The 22,393-nt window shown below is 35.0% G+C and overlaps 1 protein-coding gene across 10 annotated transcripts in view; it reads right to left on the reverse strand.

Moving 5' to 3' along the window:
- Positions 1-22,393, reverse strand: part of NFIB (nuclear factor I B) — a 428,132-nt gene that overhangs the window by 55,154 nt on the left and 350,585 nt on the right. For all 10 annotated transcript variants that reach the window (XM_057498695.1, XM_057498693.1, XM_057498689.1 and 7 more), the window contains exons 4-6: positions 10,752-10,820; positions 5,350-5,470; positions 2,309-2,427 (exon numbers count right to left, since the gene is read on the reverse strand). In XM_057498695.1, coding sequence (XP_057354678.1) covers positions 2,309-2,427; positions 5,350-5,470; positions 10,752-10,820 — 309 coding nt within the window. The remainder of the gene's footprint in view (positions 1-2,308; positions 2,428-5,349; positions 5,471-10,751; positions 10,821-22,393) is intronic.

The raw sequence follows: 22,393 nt of genomic DNA on the forward strand, positions 1-22,393 counted from the left end.
GACTTCTCCAACGATCCTAGTCATCTTGACAAAAGAACATCACCAAGACAATACAGTGATTTTACAAAGAGAAAGAATGACAGTTTCCCTTCTATTTTTCAAAAATGTTTTATGATTTGCAATTGGCTTTATTCAATAGGCTGAAAGAGGAATCAATTCTTGCAAAGTGACACTCTTTATAATAGAGAACATCTACCCTTCTGAACAACACATCCATTCCCACACATTCACAATGTTATTATTATTACCATTAGAATCTTTCCCAGAATAATTTTCTGATGGGGGAAATATGGCTTTGTTTAGAATAAACTGACAATGTCAGTAAAACAAGCAATAAAATATAAAGGGTTGTGGTTTTGTTTTTATTCTTACTTCTACAACTCTGGTGAAAATCCCTATTATTTCTTGCCTTCGCTCATGAGACTGGGTGCTGCCTATCAATGGTTTATTTATCTAACAAATATTTCCTGTGCCCCTAATATGCACCAAGTGTTATGCATGGTTTCTAGGTGCTGGTTACATACTGGTCAAAACAGATAAGGTTCCTACCCTCATAGTGTAGACAGTTTAAACAATTAATCTCATGCACAAATATTTAACTACATATCATGAATACAATGAAGGAATAAACTGGGTGTCAAGAGAGAAAACCAGTAAGAGTTGAAATTCCTCAGGTTAGGCTGGGGCCTGAAAGATGACAAAGAATTTGCCATCTGGAGAGGAGCATTCCAGAGGGCATGGCCTTGTGTTTGGCATTCCCAAATCTAAACAAAGCCCTGGGTTCAGGTGCAAGGAGAAGCCAACAGCATCTGCTGAGGCAGGAGCAGCCGTCAGGGGCCAGAGAATGAACAGAGCCTGTTGGTCCTATGAGGGAATTCTGGTTTTCTCCAAAGAGGAGTGGGAAGTCACAAGAAGGGGCATGATATGACTCATGACTCATTATGTTTTATAAAGGTGGTTTTGTCTACTATCTGAAGAAGAGACAATAGATGGAGTGTGTTGGGGTACGGGCGTGCATCGCAAAACCAAAACTTCCCAGCTGATTTTTACATCCTTCCTGAAAATGACCCATCACCTCCATGACCTCCTCTCACATGCAGTGTCCATCCACATGGTACACGTGGCCGTTCGGAAACTCACTTCCGTGCGGCGCTGGGCTATGTTTTTGTCTTTGTCCACCCTGCCCCCTTCTTTACTAGTTAAAAATCTCAACCTGCTAAAGGAGACCCACTTGACCCGAAGTCCAATTCATCCAAGAAGATTTTTCACACTTTAAGCACTATGCCATTCATTCTTTAAACACTATGCCATTTTGGATAAAATTGTGCAGTAGCAACAAAAGGAACTGAATAAGGTCCTGAATAAGGAACCACCTTGGGCTTAGCTGCAAGCTTCAGTTATTTTTGTCTCCTAAATTATGCAATACACAGCCCCCAACTCAGACACATACATCCAAGCCACAGGCTAAAAACCACTGGTAGTGATTTTTTCTTTTATATTTTAAGAAAATGCAGAATTTGACTCAAAAGATAATTTTGAAATAGATTTTTATGCTGCATGACGTAAGTCATATTTGCACACATACCAACAAAAATTGTAGTTAACTAACTTTCCCATTTCTGTGCTTAATAATCTCCCTTTCACTGTGGCCAAAAGGCATGAGGATGTCTGACAAAATATATTTTAACCAATAGACGTTAAGAATGGAAAAGACCTAAATTTGAATTCAGAGAGCCAAATCACACATATTTCTTAAAGTTGTATGTTTCCCCAATGCTGCCCTAAAACTGGATCAATTTTATCCTGAAAGAATAACTAGATTGACTCAGACACAAAGTTTCTTACCCTACACTTTCATTTATTGTTTATACTGTACCTACTTCCAAAAGGAATTATGGCTTCCATTAAACAGGGCCTTTCAGTAATTGACACCTGCAAAGTGCTTCAAGGTCAGGGCCTTCCTGAAATACCCCATACAAAGGAGCAAGCTGATCTAACTGGATCAGAGCCCATGTTCTGCTGCAGTCTACCAAGTGGTGTAGACAGACCGTAATCCATCACGTAAATAACTGGGGGTTCTAAAAGATCGTTTTGTCTAGAGAAAATATCCAATAAACATGTAAAATATGGGATTTTTGTAACTAAACTTTGATATTTGATTAGTACATTATCTTACAAATAATTTCACTGCAATCATTTCATGAAGAATCCATATTGGTTTAATTGTGAAGTTTTGACTAAATGAAACCTAATGAAATGAGCTGATGTTTTACTCTAACGACCCTAGGGGTATCTCCTTACTACTCACCTTGATCTCTTTCATGCCATGTTCGACTTCCAGCAGCTGGGGAATTCGGGGAGGGATAAAAGTCTCCTGTAGGACTTGGTTCCATATTTTCATCTATGGATATAGTCTTGGGTCTTTTGCTGTCAAAACAGGACAATACTTATATTAATGGGATTTCTAGGAAGATGTGTAGCATGTGAAAGTACACAATTTGAGAAGATTCTTACCATGGAAACTCCCATAAACACAAGTAACAGTACCTCAGCATCATTTTGAAATAATGGTGAGTATTTAAGACACCAACAGGAGCAGCAAACATTTCTAGTTACATATATTATTTATTATACTATATGATATCTATATCCATCTAACAAATATGGTGTTTATTAGATTTACCTTTTGAAATGTATTTCCAGAGAAATATCAGCAATAAAAAGTAAATTCTTAATATGGGATGTGTACTAATTTTAAAATTGTTATTAAGAGTGTACTTGGCTCATAATCATCAATATTAATAATGTTTATTTGCATAGCACTTGCCATTAACAATGTAATCCTCTCATATTAACTCAAAGATAAGGGAATGGAATAGAGTAGAACATGAGCTTTGGAGTGGGACTGGCCTAGTTTCAAATCCTGATTAGGCCACTTACTACTTCTTAATAGTAAACTCCTTAACTTTTCTAAACTCAGTTTAACCATCTGTAAAATGGAAATAATAAAATCTAGTTCAAAGGGGGATGGTTGAGGGGATTAAATGAGTTATTAAATGTAAAACTTTTTGTGTTAAGTGGCTGGCATTTAGAAGATACTTAGTAAATAGTAATTACTATTAGTAACCCCACAATTAATAATATTAAAACTTTTATAGTAAGTACTTTGCTGATTATAAACTATTCCATATATTCTTCTTTATCTAAGTTTATGGATTCTTTATTCATAAAATCAAATATGAAAAACTGGCCATTGCCAAATTCAAGATAATAGTATACTTTTTAAATGATATGTTTTATAAAGAAAACATGACTCAATTATGGAGTAAAATGAATATTCAGAGATTGAAAAGCTATTTTATGGCACATGCCATATTGCTTGATATACAGCTTTCATATATCCCCACCAAAGCCCTATTAAGTTGCTAATTATAACAATGAAAATGGATTGTTTTTTTCCTTAAGAAAGAAAGTTCTTATTCACACTTATGGAGGTAAATGCTTTAAAAGATATCTTGTAAATTAGTAATAACAAACATAATGTCTAGGATTTCAGAGTTGGAATTGACCTCAGAAGTCATACACATAAATCAGTCTTACATTTTCTTGCAAGTGTGGAGACAGATTTGGAGAAATTCAGTGACCTGTCCAGGGTGCATTATTAGAAGCTGTCTGACACAAGGATTTCTGACTTCCAAGACTGTGTTCTTTCTACTGCGCTGTTTCCAAGTCTTGGAGGAGGCATGTGTATATCTGGGTATATTTATAGATATATTCGTGATTAATATTTGACTCACAACTCCCAGAGCATTAATGTGATGTAGAAGAGGGCAACTTCTATCTATACTGAGAGTAAACAATAGTTCTTTCATTTCTTCACATGGTATCTAAAGTTAGAATGTGTACATCTTTAAAACCTCGTTTAATCTAATTCTCCCATCTGTGAGTCAGCAGTAAATATGTATGGAAAACTTGAAGTGAGGAAGAAAAGATTTTTCCTAAGGAAATAACAGAGAAATGCTTTTTAAAAAACTTTTATTCTGAATGGTGCAGTATCTTATACCAAATGGCCATGAGGAAAGGTCTGTGTTGGGAGTATACCTATCCATCAGACAAAATTAAAACATCACTCTTCATATTTTAAATTTAGAAAAACTAAAGTATTTTTAAGACCTCAGATGTCACAGAAAATTTTAGTGATAATGAACCCAATTACCTTACTATGAAATCTAATTAATATGAAAATGCAGTTTGACTCTAAATGACTTAAAATTGAATTTAGTTATTAAACATACAAATGTGCATAATCCCATAATTCAAATGCAATTAACTTTCATTATTGACTACAGCATAGGAAAATAACTATTCAGACATTGTTATATTTTTTAAAAGTTGATATTAGAAAATCTATATGTCATTCTGTAATTCACGTACGCTCTAATGTTTGATAATGGGAATATTTAATGCTCTGGAAAACAGATGGGTCTTCATATATTGAAGATACAATTGAAAAAACAGTATAAAGCTCTAATATTTATTCATCTTGCCTTCTCATTAACTCAGTCCACTCCTATTATTCTATAATAGTGAAACATATCACAAAATCTAAGTACAAGTATTTATCCCTTATTTAAATAGGAAACTCTTTTTAAACTCCTGTGGAACTAAAAAGTATAATCAGAAGGTCAAGAGAGAAATGAGAATATCAGCAAAGAACTAAAAAGCAACGTATCCTCACTGTACCTCTTCCCCAACATTTTGATTTGATTATGGTTAAAATATTACCTCAGAGCAGGTAATATTTCCATTGGTAACTGAGAGGTAACTAAATTGTTCAAGGAACAATGACTAACTGAAAAACTTGGCAAAGTGTGGCCTAGAAAAAGGCCTTTTACTTTTAATATTAACTAAATGACACTTAACTTTTCATGTTTCATTATCCCCTGTTTTGGATATAATAGTGGGTAAAACTTACCAGGACTGATCAATTATAAGCCAGGAATCTCTGCCATGGCAACATCATTTTTAAAGTCACCAAAAGAATTAGTTGAACTTGAGGAATTATAGTATTTCAATAAAAGAATAAAGTTTATATTAATACATTTTCATATTTCTCTCATCCCCCACAAAAGACCTTTTTAAAATGCTTTAAACAGCAGTTACATTTAATTTTCAAATAGCAAAATACATTTAACCAGGAAAGATTAGGAATCTGTATAAAATCAGCAAAAAATCTTGAACTTTTTGCTTTGTTTCCCTTATCTCTTTTCCTGTCTACCTATCTTCCTATCTACCTACCTGCCTATTTGCCTACAGACTGAGAATGAGAGTAGCTCCTCTTTGGGTTACCTGCTAGGTGGAGAAGACAGTGACCTCTGAAGATTGACCCCCGAATTCATGTCATGATAGTATGGTTGACTTGGGATTTCTCCAATTGGGAAATTGACTCCAGTTCCCTGGGTGATGGGCGCTGAGAATAAAAAAAAAAAAAATTGCGAATGACATTTACACTTGTCATCTCTATTCAAAGGTAAAAATCTAACATTTTCCATACCTCTGGGCAAGGATTCAGAGAGCTCTCTTTACCTTCATACCCTAATAGCAACCATTCACCAAAGTAAGACGTGAAAACTCCTTCATGATGCCAGTGTTCAAGTTAAGGAACTCAAGATATTCAAACCATAATCACCGGATACAATTTGTGCCATGCCCACTCCTCAACTTTCTTCACTCCTCTCTTTCACTACTTTTGTCACTAGTCTACGGATGGGTCAAAAAAACAACACAAGTTTCCTAATGCTCAGCACCAAGCATGTACTCAGCACAAGCTTTGTACTCATTTGGCTCTCAAAACCAAATTGTTATTTAAATCAAATTAGAACAGTTTCACAAATACCAAAGATTATTATTCTATAATAATATTAATATTAACATTTACAATCATTTGATTTAAGTAATTCTTGCATTAGAGCATGTATATATGTAAAATTGGAAAATATGAAATAAAAACCAATTTTTTTTCCCAAAATACATATTCAAGTTTCATATATGAAAGGTTAAATGGGACCTTTTACTCAACAGTTATGTTTTGTTCTTTAAAAAGTTTTTATGCCCAACTTTAAAAATCATGTAAAATACACTCATGGAATTTATACTTTAAGATATTCTTTGGCAAAGTAGAAATTGTTTTGAGTTTGCTGATATATTATGAACTGAGATTTTTGTATATTAAGTATTGATTTTTGTATAATGGATTTATATCTCTTCAAATTTTAAAAATTTGTTTCTAGCTATATTCATTGAACCTGCGAGGCAACGTGTAGTGTTAGAATGAGGCAAGTTGGGAGACAGAGAGCCCTTTAGTTTTAACTCCCTCTACCACTTATGAGCTACGTGCCTCAGTTTCCTAACTGTAAAATGGAAATAACAATAACCTACAACATACGATGATTTTGAGGATGAAATGATGTAAGGCGTGATAAAAGCCCAGCATCATGCCTAGGGCATAACAGGTGTTCAACAAATACGAGTTCCCTTCTCTTCTTGCTTTCTCCCCTCAGTTTTTACCCTGGCAGGCTGGAGTGGTTAGCAGAGATCAAACAATCCAAAACCATACTAAAAGCAGATGAAAAGTATAAATGAACCTATTTGCTGAAAGTTGGTTCATTCGACAAGTTGTTGTTTGTGTCAATTACTGGCAGGCACTGCAAGGGATACTTAGATAGTTCCTGTCCTCAACAAAACATACTGGGCCATACATTGGGTACATAAAATGCTCATGAAAACAATTTAAATGCCAGCATAATGGAGGTGATAATGGGACTGACCAAATGAAAAGAATGATCAATAAATGCTGGAGGATTTCAAGGAAAGAATCGAATACAGGCATGAATGGTCGAGGAAATCTGCAGAAAAGCCATCGCTGGCACTGGACATTGGACAATGAGTAAGATACTGAAGGGAAGTCATTCTAAACAGGGATTACTGCAGGTGCAGTCATGGGCAATAATATGCAAGGCGAAGACCAGGCAGGTTGGTGTCTAAGGACAGTTCTTAAGAATAGTTTCTGTATCTTCACCTGTTTTTATCAGGCCTTTGAAAGTGGTAATGATAGAATGTGAGTTCTGGGGGCTGTGGCAAAAAAAGTCTAGAGCCTTGGAGAGTCACTCTAAGAACACAGTCTTCTTAATCTTCCCCTCTCTTCTAATTTATATTCAAGTTGAATATAAAATTCCTAAGAGATTGTACATTTTTAAGGAATTTTTCTTACCCAGATTTTAAAACAAACTTTCTAAATGTGTTTATGATCAGTTGAATTGTATTTCAATGTCCAGCAGGGCAAGATTAACTTAAAATGTTGTTTAAGAAAGTATGATTAGGAGGTATGTGAATTATTGGAGAAAAGTCATCAAGGAATATACAATGAGCATCTCTCTTTTCCTATTAAAAATTAAGAACACCAACACATACAAGATTAATCTCAGCTCCAAATTTCTGGAGTTTATAACTTCTGTTAGATTGATCTTGTTATATAATAAACTTTAACCCCGTTTTACACAGAAAGTACTTGTATTTGATATGTAACTATGCCTCATGGCTTGAATTCTTTAGACAGCTAAAATGTATTTATTGTGGCTTGAGATATACCGGAGGTCAAAAACATGCAAGGTAAGAAATCCCAATCCCACAGTAACCACATGGTTTAAAGCTTATTTTTAGAATCATGTTCTATGTGAAATGGAAAGCAGGGTCTGTGCTAGAAGGAGGCATTTGAGGCACTCAGTGGAAGTAAGCAATCTATCTGGCTTTCCACAATAGTAATGAATACAATTCAAAGAATTGAGTTACAAACAGGAACTTACAGGCTACATCTCATGTAAACTATTAGCAATTTATTAAGCTCATGCAACATTTAGGCAAAGATTTGTAGTTTCTATTTTAAACATATGACCTGATATTCAACACAAATTCTTTAACCATAAACACACTAGGTAAATTTATAATAAAATGCTAATAAAAATCATTGGGAATTTCATTTTTCCTAAATTTTCTTGCAGAAGGATTATTCCAGAGAATCAAGAGAGCAATAAAAAGAACTTGTCTACAGATTTATACATGAGCATTGTAAAAATGCAGTGTGCAAACTGACATTAAATGTGTCAGTACAGAAAAAAAAATGTAGATTAATAAAAAACATGGCCAAACTCTTAAACAGCACACACAAAATTTATTCCCTACCAATGAGAGTATGTGAGACCAGCAAGTCCCAGGCAGATATTCCTGCTTAAAAGCCTCTGGAAGAACTTATATCAGATGCAAAGATCAATGTTAGCACCTCCCCCAGAGAGCTGCAAGAAGCCTCAAGCTGCAAATCACATTTAAGAGGCTGCCAATATCCTTTGGGAAACCAAGCTGCTCCCAAGAGCCTCAGATTCGAAGGGTTAGAGGCCAACCCTTCATCTTTCTTATTGTTCTCCTCACTCCAAAAGCTGATCCTAAATCAACTTTTAAGTCGGAGATAATATCATTCAACAGAAAGATCACTATCCTAAAACTGAATAGCTTCATTAGCTAAAGTCAACACACACATTAGTGGGTCATATGATAGTAAAACCCTAGAGGACAGAAGCCATTAACATACTGTAAATCCCCAAGAAGTCAGACTTTGTGATACACAGAATTAAGGGCTGTGCTCAAGTTTGTGTTTACTGAGTAAACCCTTATTTCATAAATTGTGAAGTTCAACTGTGTAAATAATATTATAATGTGGATTTATTAAAACACTTAGGAAAATAACATCTCAAGCATTTTAGAGACACCTGCTTATACATATGGAGTAGAAAATAAATATTTGCTGAACCAATGAACTAATGGGTGACTATAGAAAATGTACTAATTACAAATCAGTAATGTTTGGTATGACAGATAACTTAAAAACCTATGAGAGATGATAGTATGAATTAAGGAAGAATGAATGAAGTGTGTTAAGTTTACCTCATTTCTGAACTATTATAGAAAGGTGTTTCTTAATCTATTTTCTTAATGTTTCAGCTTCAGATTTTTTAAAATATCACTCTGAGGTTTTACCGGTTCTAATGTGGTTCTTCTACAGCAACAAACATAACTATCTAGAATGAGGAACTAGTAACATTTTCTGACAGGTGACACTACTGCCTTTCTCATAAGAAGGGTGAAAACATCACGAAACTTAGAAAATACAAATGTAAACAAATAACATCATAGTCTCATAACTGTGGCAGCACAGCCTCTCTGCTAAGAACAGTATGGGGAAAACACACACACATACACCCCTCATGATGCCAGCAAGCAGTAGTAAGTCATACAATAGTCTTTTCCAAATTACTAATAAACATAAAAAAATTCAAATAGTCAGAGGTTTTTCACATACCACATACTGACTGGCAAAAACACATAAGGCTTATTGCTTTGGTCAATGGAATACACCACCAGAATCCTCTTGCCCAGCAAATATGAACCCTGAGTTCCTGGGACACAGGATATGAGGTTTTGGCCTCCTACACAGCCCCCAAGGCAGTAGACCCCTGACAGAAGTCTTTCAGGCATACATTTAATCTACTGCACAATGATGTCAGAAAGGATAAGTAACTTCAGGCCTTGGCTGGTCATGTATATATTGCATATAATCCCCTGATATACACTGTTACTTGCATGGGCCACTAGAAATCTGAACTATTTGAGAAACTATGGCTCAAAAGACATAACCACCTGCTAGCTTGGACTTCACTGAACACAGCTTGAGAGCACTGCCTGAACTTACCCGCAGGAACGCTCTGCCTTTGTTCTTTTGGATCATCCCAATTCTTGTTCATGACCTCCCAATTTGACCCAAATGATAAACACAGCTTAAACCAGGACCAGAGTGCCCTACAACATCCACTGAATAACATCACTCCAAACTGTGATGCCCTCTATCAAAATGTCAGGTGAAAATACCCTCTTCGAAATCACATAAATAAGCTAAATCAGAGGACAGAGCAAGAAGCAATGAGTCACCTCCTTTAACATAATCAATGCGTTAAGAGCTGCATCTTAGATATATTTGCACATGCTGGTAATAAGTAAAAGAGTTGATCTTGATCAAGGAAACTTCCTCCCTGCTTATTTAGCTGGCCAGGTGAACTTACCCAAGAAAAATCTCATCCAGCCTGCCAAGAATGGTGTTTCAGGTGAGGCGGCCAGTTAAAACAATTGGACATTGTTTTGGATAACAATGCATTCTATCTATATCCAACTACAATCTGCAAAGTTAATTTCTGCATCCCTCTACGCTCTGCGTGTTAGCGTGTGTATCCTGTACATCTCCAGGCCCCAACAAAACTTTAGTAAAATGAAAAAGCACTTATCTACAGGAAACTTATGTGGGTTATCATAACAACATGGAGTACATTTAATTAATCACACTTCCTTTGATATAAATGACCATCTATGGTCACAGAGAGAATACTGAATTAAATGAATACCAATGACACAGCAGTCAGAGCAACCCAAAACTCATTTCTGTATGACAAAATGTTTTGAAGATTTAAATGCGAACATTTTTTTGAAAATCAGTCAATATATATCCACATATGATTTTATCAAAAGGTGGGAGGCTTTAAACTCAAATTCCCCTAATATGTGGTTACTCTTCATACTGTATTTAAGGCTCAAAATATAAAGTATTTTAAATCATGCAATACCATTAAGTAATAAGAAAACAGTTTACTTACTTCTGGATACCCTCACAAGTTCCGATACATTGAAGACTCCAGATTTTACAAAACTATCCTCAAGGTAACCTGAAAGCAAACGTCAAGGGGAAAAAGATCAGCATAAGCAGGAAGCAAATAAATAATTAAACACCAGCATTTGTTCAAGTGTTTTTTAAAACCAAGGTTAGAACAAAAACCAAGTATGCTTCCACCAAAGTAAAAGAAAAACTCTCACGGATGCAAATTGGGTCTGTTAAACCAAAGTAAAAAGTTTAGATGCTAAGTAATTTCCTGGGAAAATTGTATCTCAACTTCCTACACATACAGGGCAATCGCTGTGGTTTCATTTGCCATGGCCCACGTATAGAGAATGAAGGTTCAGGGGTTCTCATCGAAACGCATTCAGCTAGGGAGCACCCAGTGAACTCAAGTCCACCCACTGAAAAAAATAAAAAATGAAAGAAAGAAAGAAAAAGGAAAACCACAACCACAATTAGCACCTTGCTGGAATTACTTCAAAGATCTCTTGAAACCAGTGTTCTTTCACAAACCCTTCCCTGATTAAAGAAAAGTGAGCGGCTGTTAGCAGCACTCCCACCCTGGTTCCAGGGTCATGGGCCACACAAGAGAAGAACTGGTGTACATGGCAGATACTTAAATCAACCAATTTCTGTGCCCCTTTCATATGCCTTGCATGATACCATTGCCTTCTATTGCCTCACTCACCATTCATTTTAAGAACTAGATACTTTTTCTAGGAAGCAGTGGTGAATCGGGGAATGCATGAATTCCAGGTGAACCCACGGGACCTCCAGGAATGCCACGTGACCCTCCTGGGACATCCAGGTACACGGTCTACAGTGGTTGGGGCCCACAGTTCAGGAGCCTGCATAAGTTCAGACCAGTTTATGCCCAGGACTACAAGTGAGGGCCCCACAAACACCAGTCAGAGCCCCAAGTTCTCAGCTCTATGAAGGAGGTGCAAATGAGTTGAGGACACTTAGCAAGAAGGGATATGGTTACTCTCTGTTGCCCCAGGGGGAGGAGAAGAAGAGTCTGGGAATCTTCAGGGTTAAATACTTTCAATTAAAAAAAAACTCTGGAATCCAAGAACTGGAAATTCATACGATATACAGTTTTAGGGTTGAGCAAGGGGTCAGTTTCAGTGCTGGGATGTGAGGCCTGGGTGGTTGAGAAACGCAGAGCACTCGGGCCAAAGAGCCGGGCTTTGATTCCCAGCCAGTTTACCAATGTACCATCGCGGGCATTTTATTAGACTCTTTGTGCCTCAGATTCCTCAATTATAAATCAGAGACAATAAAATCACCTACCTCATAGAGTTGTTATGAATAATAAATGAAATACAAATAGAAAACCCATAGTAGGCACTGATATTAAATGTTACCAATGAGTAGGGATTGCTCGGTGAAGCCAACAGTCACCCAGACACTGATTTAAGCACACTGGATTCTAGGCAGTCTCAAATTATTTGTCTTTGTCTCTATTTTTATCTTTATCTTAATCTGTATTTACAAATTTTACCAAACCAAAGTCACCACACTATTTTTTAAACAAACATACCGTGAAAAGACAAAGAAGCATTTAAGTAGTATCTAACTGTCACTGCTGTGAGCTAATGAGCCATGTATGTCTGAACACTGTTTCATACTCACCCACCTACTCTCATCAGAGACAGAACAAAAGGAAGAGAAGGAATTATGAGACCTCACTTGGTAATAAAACTCAGTTCTCATATTAAGTCATTACTCTGGGAAGAAAAACAACACATTTTTAAGAGGATAATAACAAAATGTCCCCACTTGATGCACTTGTATTTTAAGAAACTCCTATTTCTTGAACAATTAATTTTTCACCAGGTTTAATTCATTTCAGTGATGATTGAGAAACTTCTAGGTAGCCAATGCTGCACAGGGGCTAAAAGCCATGAAGAGAGGAGGACACTGACTCCTTTTATGTGGTTTGGGAAAAAGATGCTGTTAATTTTCTGAACCACTGTAGGCTATCACTGCATACAAAGATTTATACTGCTATTGTTGTCTTTAAGTATAAGAAGTTATACTTTATTATATATATGGAAACAAAATTTTAAATATGGTAAACACATTAAATATGAAGAATGTTATTTATCATGAGTATAGCTCCTACACTTAACCAATCAGACGAGATTATTTGTCCACCTGCCTCTGTGCTCTGTAAATGCCTGCACTCAGATCTTTCTCATGTGGTTCCCTCCAAGGGCCCGGCCCTCTTTCCGCACTCTGTGCTCTCATCCTTCAATGTTCAGCCTGTGCACCATCATTTCCATAAACTGCTCCTCCAGCCTCCTCTCCAAAGCCCTGTACCAGCTAGAAATAATCTCTTCTGTATTCACATATCACCTAGTTTGACTTATTTTTCATCACTTTGCACATTCAAATTTTCCATGCTATCTGTTTTTAAGTCTTGTATTTCATTTCATACTGGTTATCCAGCTGCTTTATTTGGTGGGGGGTAGGGGCGTGTGTGGGGGAGGTGACTGGGTTTTGTTCATCTCTACTCGTCTGCTAACTACTAACTCAGTGCCTATATATACAGTAACTACTAAAGAAATGCTTCCAGAAAAAAATTTTTAAATTCAACTTTTTGAGACAGAGTCACAAATGAACACTTAATAATTTTATAACAACATAGACACAAACAGTTTAAGACTGAAGGATATGTCTACTGATGCTTGTTATTCCCTAGAACTCATTTGCTGAGTAGGTCATTTAGGCTTTTGGGTTGAATGGGAAGCAGTAATGGTTAGGATCAGATTATACCTCTGATTTTGTTTTGTACTAATGTATAACTTTAAGCATTTAGTACAAAATAACTGACAAGGAACTTAAAGTATAAGAGAAATATTAAAAAATATTTGTAAAATAGCCTAATGAATGAATGAGTGAATAAATGGTACAATCAATATATTTAATAAATTTTATCACATGTAATACATAATAACAATTCAATATGTAACTATCACCTGAAGTTCACTTTCCTTATTCCTCCAGTGAGGAGTCAGGGCTCTTAACCATGCCTGTTAAGACTGCAGTGGTATGTGGACATGGCAGAAGCCAAATCTTAATAGAAGGAGCAGCCACCTATGGGCACAGGAGTAGGTGGAAATCAGGCACCCGGGTAGCCAGGGGGAAGCACCTAAGGCAGAAAGCTGCCAACTTCATTCATCTCCACCCCAAGTACAGCCTTTAGGATGGAAAGGCATTACCTAAGATGAGGCAGGTGAAGAAAAGAATTAGTGGATGACAGTCACAGCTAACAGCTAATAGTGCTTGCTGACAAGCATACAAAAGATGACACTTCATGCCTTTGTCAAAATAACTGGAAAGGATCGTGGAAGAGGTCCAGAGCCCCAAGATAACATAGAGGGTAAGATTCAGCAAAATGCAGGCTATTGCTACTAATACAACCCTATCCTTAACCTCCAGGCTGTCGTGGCCTTCCAGAAACATGGTTTTCATGTGCTACATAGACCACTGTGGATCTCAACAGCTGGTCCAAAGGCCAGAGATCTTGAAGCAATTTGAAGACATTCATATACTAAATTCCCTTCATCTACCAAAGGAAAGATGAGCATCTCTGAAACAGACCAGCTGTTTAATGGTTTCAGAGCAATATTATACAACAGCTTAAGCCAGGAAGCAGCGAACAACTCAACATTTATATGATGTTGTATTTACACTACATGCAAGCTTCTTAAAAAATAAAACTGAGTAGGAAATAAAGACCTCTGCAAACTTAAAATTCTCAAAGGCAATATCAAATTATATTATTTTACTTATTTTTTAATTTTTCTCTAACAAAAGCAACAATAAATCACTACTCAGAAGTTAATACAGTGTTTAACCTCCTTTACAAACAATAACAGAGGGACACAATGGCATATCTAACTGTTAATATCTCAAATTATAATCAGCACCATTCGAATGTTAAACAACATTTACATAGAAAATCCAAAGGAAGACTGATAACACTCATTTTTATAGTCTACTGTGTTCTATTCTTGAGATTAAAAAAAAGCCACAGAAAGCAGTTATTAAATTCATGAAAGCTGTCTTCAAGAATTTGAAGGACAGTTACTATGTAGATGTTGGATTAGATTTATTCTGCATAGTTCCAGGAACTGTTTTTTGGCTCAGTAAACAGATTTGTCATCCAATAAGAAAAGTCTTAGAAAGGAATGTGAAACCTTGCAAAGGTAATAATAATGAACACAAGCAAAGGTGCTGTGCTAAGATCTTCAAAACCATTAATTCACATAATGCTCACAATGATCCCACAAATTGTCGTGTTAGTGTTACCATTTTACAGATAAGGAAACTTGTGTCTCTATACAGAGGTAGGGGATTTTTCAGTGTCTGTAAAGACCCCTATTAGATTTAGCAATTCTCACTTTGGGTAGGATATGGGATAAGAACACCTCCAAAGACCATTACAATGCTCAGATTCCACTCTTACACGTGGGTGTTTAACTGCATGGCTCACCTGGAGTAAAAATAGGACACTAGGTATCTCACAGGCATTTTCCAGGCCTATGATTCTAATTGCTCACCTCCTTCAACAGAGTGCAAAAATGCTTAAATCCTTTTGTTTAGGGTTGCAAAGGGAGAGAAGATAAGATTATCTCACACTAGCTCTATGCCAATCCTCACGTAACTTCAGCTACTATAACTAACCCATTGGTGATTTTCTCGTAGTGGTGTTATAAACATGGCTCCATCTTCAGTTTCTCAAGCTTATCTGAACTGTCTGTGTTAACCAAGGATGGAAACTGTGATTATGAAATAGCCACACTAGTCTTGCAAAGATAATGATTCTCTGTGCAGCCTATAGCCAAGGCTAACATTCTGTATTAATTTAGAATTAAAATTTTTCCTTCAATATGAAATGTAAATAAATCCCTGATGGTGATTTAAGTCATCTGGCAGAGTCGGAAATTTTCTGACTTTAACACATTCTCACACTGCTATATTAATATGTTATTTATGTTTTTTAGTATTTCCTTCTAGCCCACTAAACCTCTTCCGGCACATATATTATATATAAAATATGCATATTACAAAATTGAGTCAAATTTAAGTGAATTTGTATCATGCTTTTTTCTGATTAACATTGTATCTTTCCCTTTCGATTAAACAGTTTTTCAAGCACGATTTTAATCCCTGTACAACATTACACTGCATAGCTGCATCATACTTTACTTGACTGTTCTTCTATTGTTTGGCATTTTAGGTTATTTCCCATTTTTAAAAAATATTATAAACAGCACAGCCATTAACATCCTCATACACAAATCTTTGTCGGCAATTCTCATGATTTCCTTAGGCTGGAGTTCCCAGAAGTGGAATTACTGGGTCAAAGGACACAAACTCTTTCAAAGCTCTTGGTAAAAACTGTCAAGCTGCTTTCCATAAAGGTTTTTGCCAATTTATACTCCCTCAGGCAGATCATGAGCGTGTCCATGTCACCACTCTGCTGCCAGAATTACATATTAGTCATATTAGTAGCAATTTGTTTTTAATTGTGGCAAGTTGATAGGGAAAATATATCATTACATTAATGTTATAATTTTCATTTATTTCATTATAATAAAGCTGAATTTTTCAGTTATGTATGCATTATTTCTTTGAACAGAACATTAAAAAATGTGTAAAATCAGAAATGTGTCAACAGGAATATTTTCTTCTTTTATTTTTTTGAGAGGGAATCTCTCATATTTATTGATCAAATGGTTGTTAACAACAATAAAATTCTGTATAGGGGACTCAATGCACAATCATTAATCAACCCCAAGCCTAGTTCTCAACAGTCTCCAATCTTCTGAAGCATAACGAACAAGTTCTTACATGGTGAACAAATTCTTACATAGTGAATAAGTTCTTACATGGTGAACAGTGCAAGGGCAGTCATCACAGAAACTTTTGGTTTTGATCACACATTATGAACTATAAACAATCAGGTCAAATATGAATATTCGTTTGATTTTTATACTTGATTGGAATATTTTATTCTTAATGAGATTACTTCTAGAGTTTCACAGTTAATGATAATGTTGAATGTTAACTGATGATTGATTTTTTGTCATCATTTGATAATGTTACATAGTTTTCTCAGAGTTTTTAAAAGTTTTCTGATCAGAATGGTTATTGAATATTACTAAACACTTTTTTGGCATTAGTAGAGATTATTCTTTTCTTTTCTTACAGCACTTATTGTTATATATTACTGAATCCCTAGGTTAAATTATCTTTGCTGTTAACAGAAGATAGCTCTTTTAATTTACTGTTGAGTTGGTCTGCTAATTTCTCCCAAATTTTGTAAATGTAGTTGGGATACGTTTGTGGGAATTTTTGTTTTATTTGTAAAGTTTTCATACCAGGGTTATATGCATGATTCATAAAATGATTTGGATGACAGTCATTTTTTTTTTAAAAAATGGGAAAATTTCTTGAAAGTTTGGAAAAACTCACTGGTAAAATCATCTTTTCAGAATCTGAAACAGATTTTTAGACAACTTTGCATCTTTCATGAAACTTACTCTTGCTTTCTGGTCTTGAGGTAATTTTGTTATATATTTTCCAAGAAATTCATCAGTTTTTTCAGTTTTTTAAATTTATCAGCATAGACATTTATAGTTTACTAAATGAGCTATTTTATTTTTATAATATAGTAAAATTGTATTGAAATTATAGTAAAATTAAAGATTCAGTAAAATTAAGTTCAATTTTACTTAAATTAATATATTAAAATATGCTATAATGCACGTAATTATATTAAATAATGTTAAACTACACTAAAAAATCAGCTATGCCCCCTTCCCTTGTAAACCTAAAGCAAGTTAAGCAACTTTTCTGAACCTCACAATTCTCTTCTCTAAAATATAGTGATAACCATAATAGCTCTATATTGAAAATTATTTACTGATTTCAAATAACAATAGAGACATTTCATTTTCCAACAGAGAAAGGGAAGGCAGAACTTTGACAAAGAAAAAAAAATACAATCAATTAAATTAAATCAGTAAATTTAATTAAATCAATTTAATCATCAAAATAAGATGTAAAAATCAATAATAAAATATAATAAAATAAATAATATAATTTAAAAGAGAAGAAATAAAATCAAGTATATCAACCATTACAATAAATGTTAGTGAACTGACTTATCCCATGAAGAGAGTATTAGATCAGATCAAGCAAATAAAATCCACTATTTTCAAGGGCCAAACTTAAGACAAAATGATAACAAGAACAAAACTTGGAAACAAAGTGGGAGGCAAAAGAGAAATCTGGCAAATTCATACAAATAGAAGTAGTCTTGATTAGCAATGGTTAACATGGAATTTAAGACAAAGTACAATAAACAGGATAAAGAACATTATGAATGGATAAAAGCACAATTAATGAAGATGATAAATCATAAACCTCATATTCACCAAACAATATTGTGAAGAAATACATAAAACAAAAACTATTAAAATAGTAGACACTTGGTAAAAATACAGTTATAATAAGAAGTTTGAATACATCTCTCTTGGAATTGAACACGACTACTAGACAAACACTAAAATATCATTCAAATAAAACTTCTTTTTGTTGGTTTGCCCATGGAAATTTTATTGACAACATCCAAGGAGAAACATTAACACATTCTTAAAAGTACAGAATTTCTCAGGTCATACTGTCTCATTTTTTGGCAAATAATTTGTTAAAAGTAAAAAATAGAAAGTGACCAAATTTTATGGACTATCTGAAAATGAAGAAAATAAGCCATGAATCAAGCAGAAAAATCAAAGGAAAAATTATAACCTGTCTAGAAAGCAATGAAAAGAAAAAGACAGAAGAAAAGGAAAATTATGTACCTTAAGAGAAGAGAAAGAACAGCAAAACAACCCGAGAAAAATTCAAAAGGGAATTAAAGATAAAAATTGAAATTAATAAGATAGAAAGAAGAGGACTATTTAAAACAGTAAATTAAAGGGAATATGATTCTCTGAGGAGACCAGCAAAACAGAAAAATCACTTGCAAGACTCATTAAGAAAAAAGAAAAGTATACAAGAATAGGAGAAAGACATAACCATAGAAACCAATGCATTTAAAAAACTGTAAGAGAATAGAACATGAAGCTTATTGACCACAACTTTGAAGACTTAAACAGGCAATTACCTACTAAAATAAAATTAGACAAAATTGACCGAAGTGGAAATCTGAATATACCAATTAACCTAGTGCAGTGGTTCCCCAAATTTGTCTACCATTGGAACCACCAGGAGTTCTTGTAAAAACAGCTCATGCCTCCAATTCCAGCTATTCTGATAATTGGTATGGATATGAACTAGATATGAGGATGTTCTAAAAATTCTCCAGGTGATTCAAATGTGCAATGAAGTTTGAGAACCACAATTCTAGGATCTATGCAAAATGTGGTCCCAGAACCAATACCTTGGTAGACATGGAGAAGCTCAGGCTCCATACTAGACTCTTGGAATCAGAATCTGCAGCTTAATAAGATCCACAAGTGATTAATATACACTTCTAAATTTGAAAACCCTAGAAGAGAATAAAAAGGTGATTTTAAAAAACCACCTTTAAAAATGGCACCAGGTACAGATAGGTGCACAGCTGGATTTTATCTATTCTTTATTTAGCCTATAAACTTCAATGCTATTTACATTCTCCCATATCTTAGAACATGATGACAAGTTTCCTTGAAGAAGGCTCTCTCATGAGCCTTTACCAAACCAGCAAAACTTAAAAAAACTTACAACCTTCTGTATCACAAGTAAACAACCAGAGATCAAGTGTACATAAAGTGCAACTTCAAGGTTCCTAAATAAAACTGAATACATTAAATTCAGAAATTCAGAATGAATATTGAGTTTATTATATGTCAAGCTCTATGCTAAGTACCTCTAACTCAGTTCAACTTCCAGATTTGCTCCTTTTCTATTAATGACTTTGAGTAAACACTTAACTCTCTAACCTCCCAGTTCCCATTTATAAAACAGGAATAATACTGAACTCATATATTTGAGGTGAAGATTAAGAAAATACATGTAAAGTGCTTAAGGCTCAATAAATGCTCACTGGTAATAGCAATAGTGGTAGTGTTAGTAACAATCAGTGTTGATGGAAACAGCTCCTAGCTAATTCCCAATGACTGCAGGTCCTTCATCTAGTGAGCTGCTGCTATAAAGAGGCAGGTTCTTCTCACGCTCCTATCCAGATAAGTAAGATCCTACCACACAGTATAGGGAAACCCTCAATTTCTGTAATGCATGGCTCTGGAAGGGCAGATGGGACCAAGTTTACAAAGGGCTTTGTCTATGGTCCTAAGAAGTTAGAATCCAGCCCAAAGTGGGGAATTTTGAACATTAGGAAATGGAATCATATTGCTAGATGTCTTCCTATTCTCTTCCCCCTCACTCCCTTCTGTCCCTCATTTCCTAACCCTGTTGTTCTCTGGTTTATAACCTTTTAAGTTGTTACAGAAAAAAATCTCTAAACCTAGGGGATGATGGGGCAGGAGGGTGTAGAATCAAACTAAAATGTCTACAATATTTTAAGAGAGCCAACACTGTCCTTTCTCATGAGATAAAAGAGAGGAAAACCACCAATTTTTAAATTCAATCTATACTGGTCAGATAACTATGGGATAAACCTTTAAGATTCTAGCAAGGGGTTGTCCATCAGTCTCAGTTTGAGTATGCTTAGAGAAAGTTTTTAAGGTTTTAGATATCCTCATGGAGATTATAGTGAAGAGGCAGAAGAATCTGAACCAGAAATTAAGCCAGAAATGTGGACTTTATATCAAATAACTAACTGTAATTGTTCTGCTGTATGCCTAAAAAGACATAAATCTTTACTCTTTAAATAAATCTTTAAATCTCTCTATTCTCAGTCAAAATTCTAGCAGGATTTCTTTTTTTCTGAAAATACAAAGGACTCTTAAATAATTTTAAAACTTATTTAAAATACTTGTTATAAAGTTATAGAAATCAAGAAGACATTTTGTTGTTGGCAAAAAAAAACTCCCAAACATATAGATCAATGAGATGGACCAAAAATAGATATATAAGTAGATCATTATTGATTGATAAGGGTAGGCAAGTCAAGGGAGAAAACAAAATGTCTCTTAAATAGTGCTGCTGAATATCCATAATTTTTAAAAAAAGGACATCACTCTTACCTCACACCATATGTGGTATATGCCTATAATAGAATACTACTAAGCAATAAAAAAGAATCAACTACTGATGCATGCAACTGTATGGATAAATCATGAAGTCATTATGCTGAATTAAGGAAGCCAGGCAAAAACGGATATAGGCTGCATGATACCAGGTATATAAAACTCCAGAAATGTAAACTAATCTAGACTGACAGAAAGCAGATCAGAGGTCATCTGAGAATGGGGTAGAGAAAGGGATGGGTTTCAAAGCAGTCAGAGGGAACTTTTGAAATTGATAGAAATATTCATCAGCTTGATTGTGACAGCTTCATGGGTACACACATATGTCAAAACTCATCTAATTATATTGTGTTTATATAAATCATCTTCCTTTTCCTTTTATAGATAGATATACAATTAATTTTATGTCAATTATACCTCAATACAGTAAAAATATATACCTCTTTGAGCAAGTTATCTATAAACATTGGTTTCCAAATTTTTAGAAAGCAACAGTATTTCCATATCACAAAAATAATCAGAAATGCATCCGAAAACATTCAGGTAATCATGAAAAATTTTAAAGATATGAACTACCATCAGTCTTTTATTTTTTTGCAACTTCTAGAAAACTATCTTACCTGTTCCCTCATTCCTGATCATGTAAACTCTAACAAGAGTATAGTACACTCAGTAAAGAATGGCATAAAAAAAGCAAAAAGGCCTTCTCTACACTCTACAATTGATTAGTTTGGGAGAAGAGAAACTCTATTCATCTGAGACTAGTATCCTGAATGAGTAATTATATTAGACCACTACAATTCTCAGTCTGATGAAGCCCTACAAAATTCATCATGAGACCATGCTCCACAAAGTTCAAAGCATCTCCCACAGAGTCATGGCTGGGGTGTAGTGTACCTACAGGGCAGAGAGGCTCTCTGTTTCTATCCCTATGAAACACCCTGCTTTTAGTGACTTAGGTCAAGTTCTGGGGATGCAAATGGTCTCATTCCTGCAAGAATACATTACAGTTTATTTAGCCTATTACTGACTTAAGCCTCCATTTCATAAACCTTGAGCATTGATGAACATTGTCTCTGGCCAGATATGGACTTAGAAGTTAGGTTTACAAATGGGAAAATACAGTCCTCACCCGAGGGTGTCCAGAATCCATCAAGGGAAACAGACAAGTAAATAATGATAAAAATTTAAAAAGTACTATCATTGTAAAACTGTACTGCAGAGAGAGTCTGGACAAGTCACACTGATGAAGTGTCCAGAAGTACAGGTTTTATAGGCAGAGAAACAACATGGATAAAGACACAAAGGAGAGGCACATGGCTAAGGCTAAAGCTAAATGCAAGATCCATGTGGACAGTGGAAGGGAAAGCAGGGACCACATCATGAAAGGCTATATTACATACCATGCTAA

The sequence above is a fragment of the Manis pentadactyla genome, chromosome 3, assembly GCF_030020395.1.
Source record: "Manis pentadactyla isolate mManPen7 chromosome 3, mManPen7.hap1, whole genome shotgun sequence".
Lineage (NCBI taxonomy): Eukaryota > Metazoa > Chordata > Mammalia > Pholidota > Manidae > Manis > Manis pentadactyla.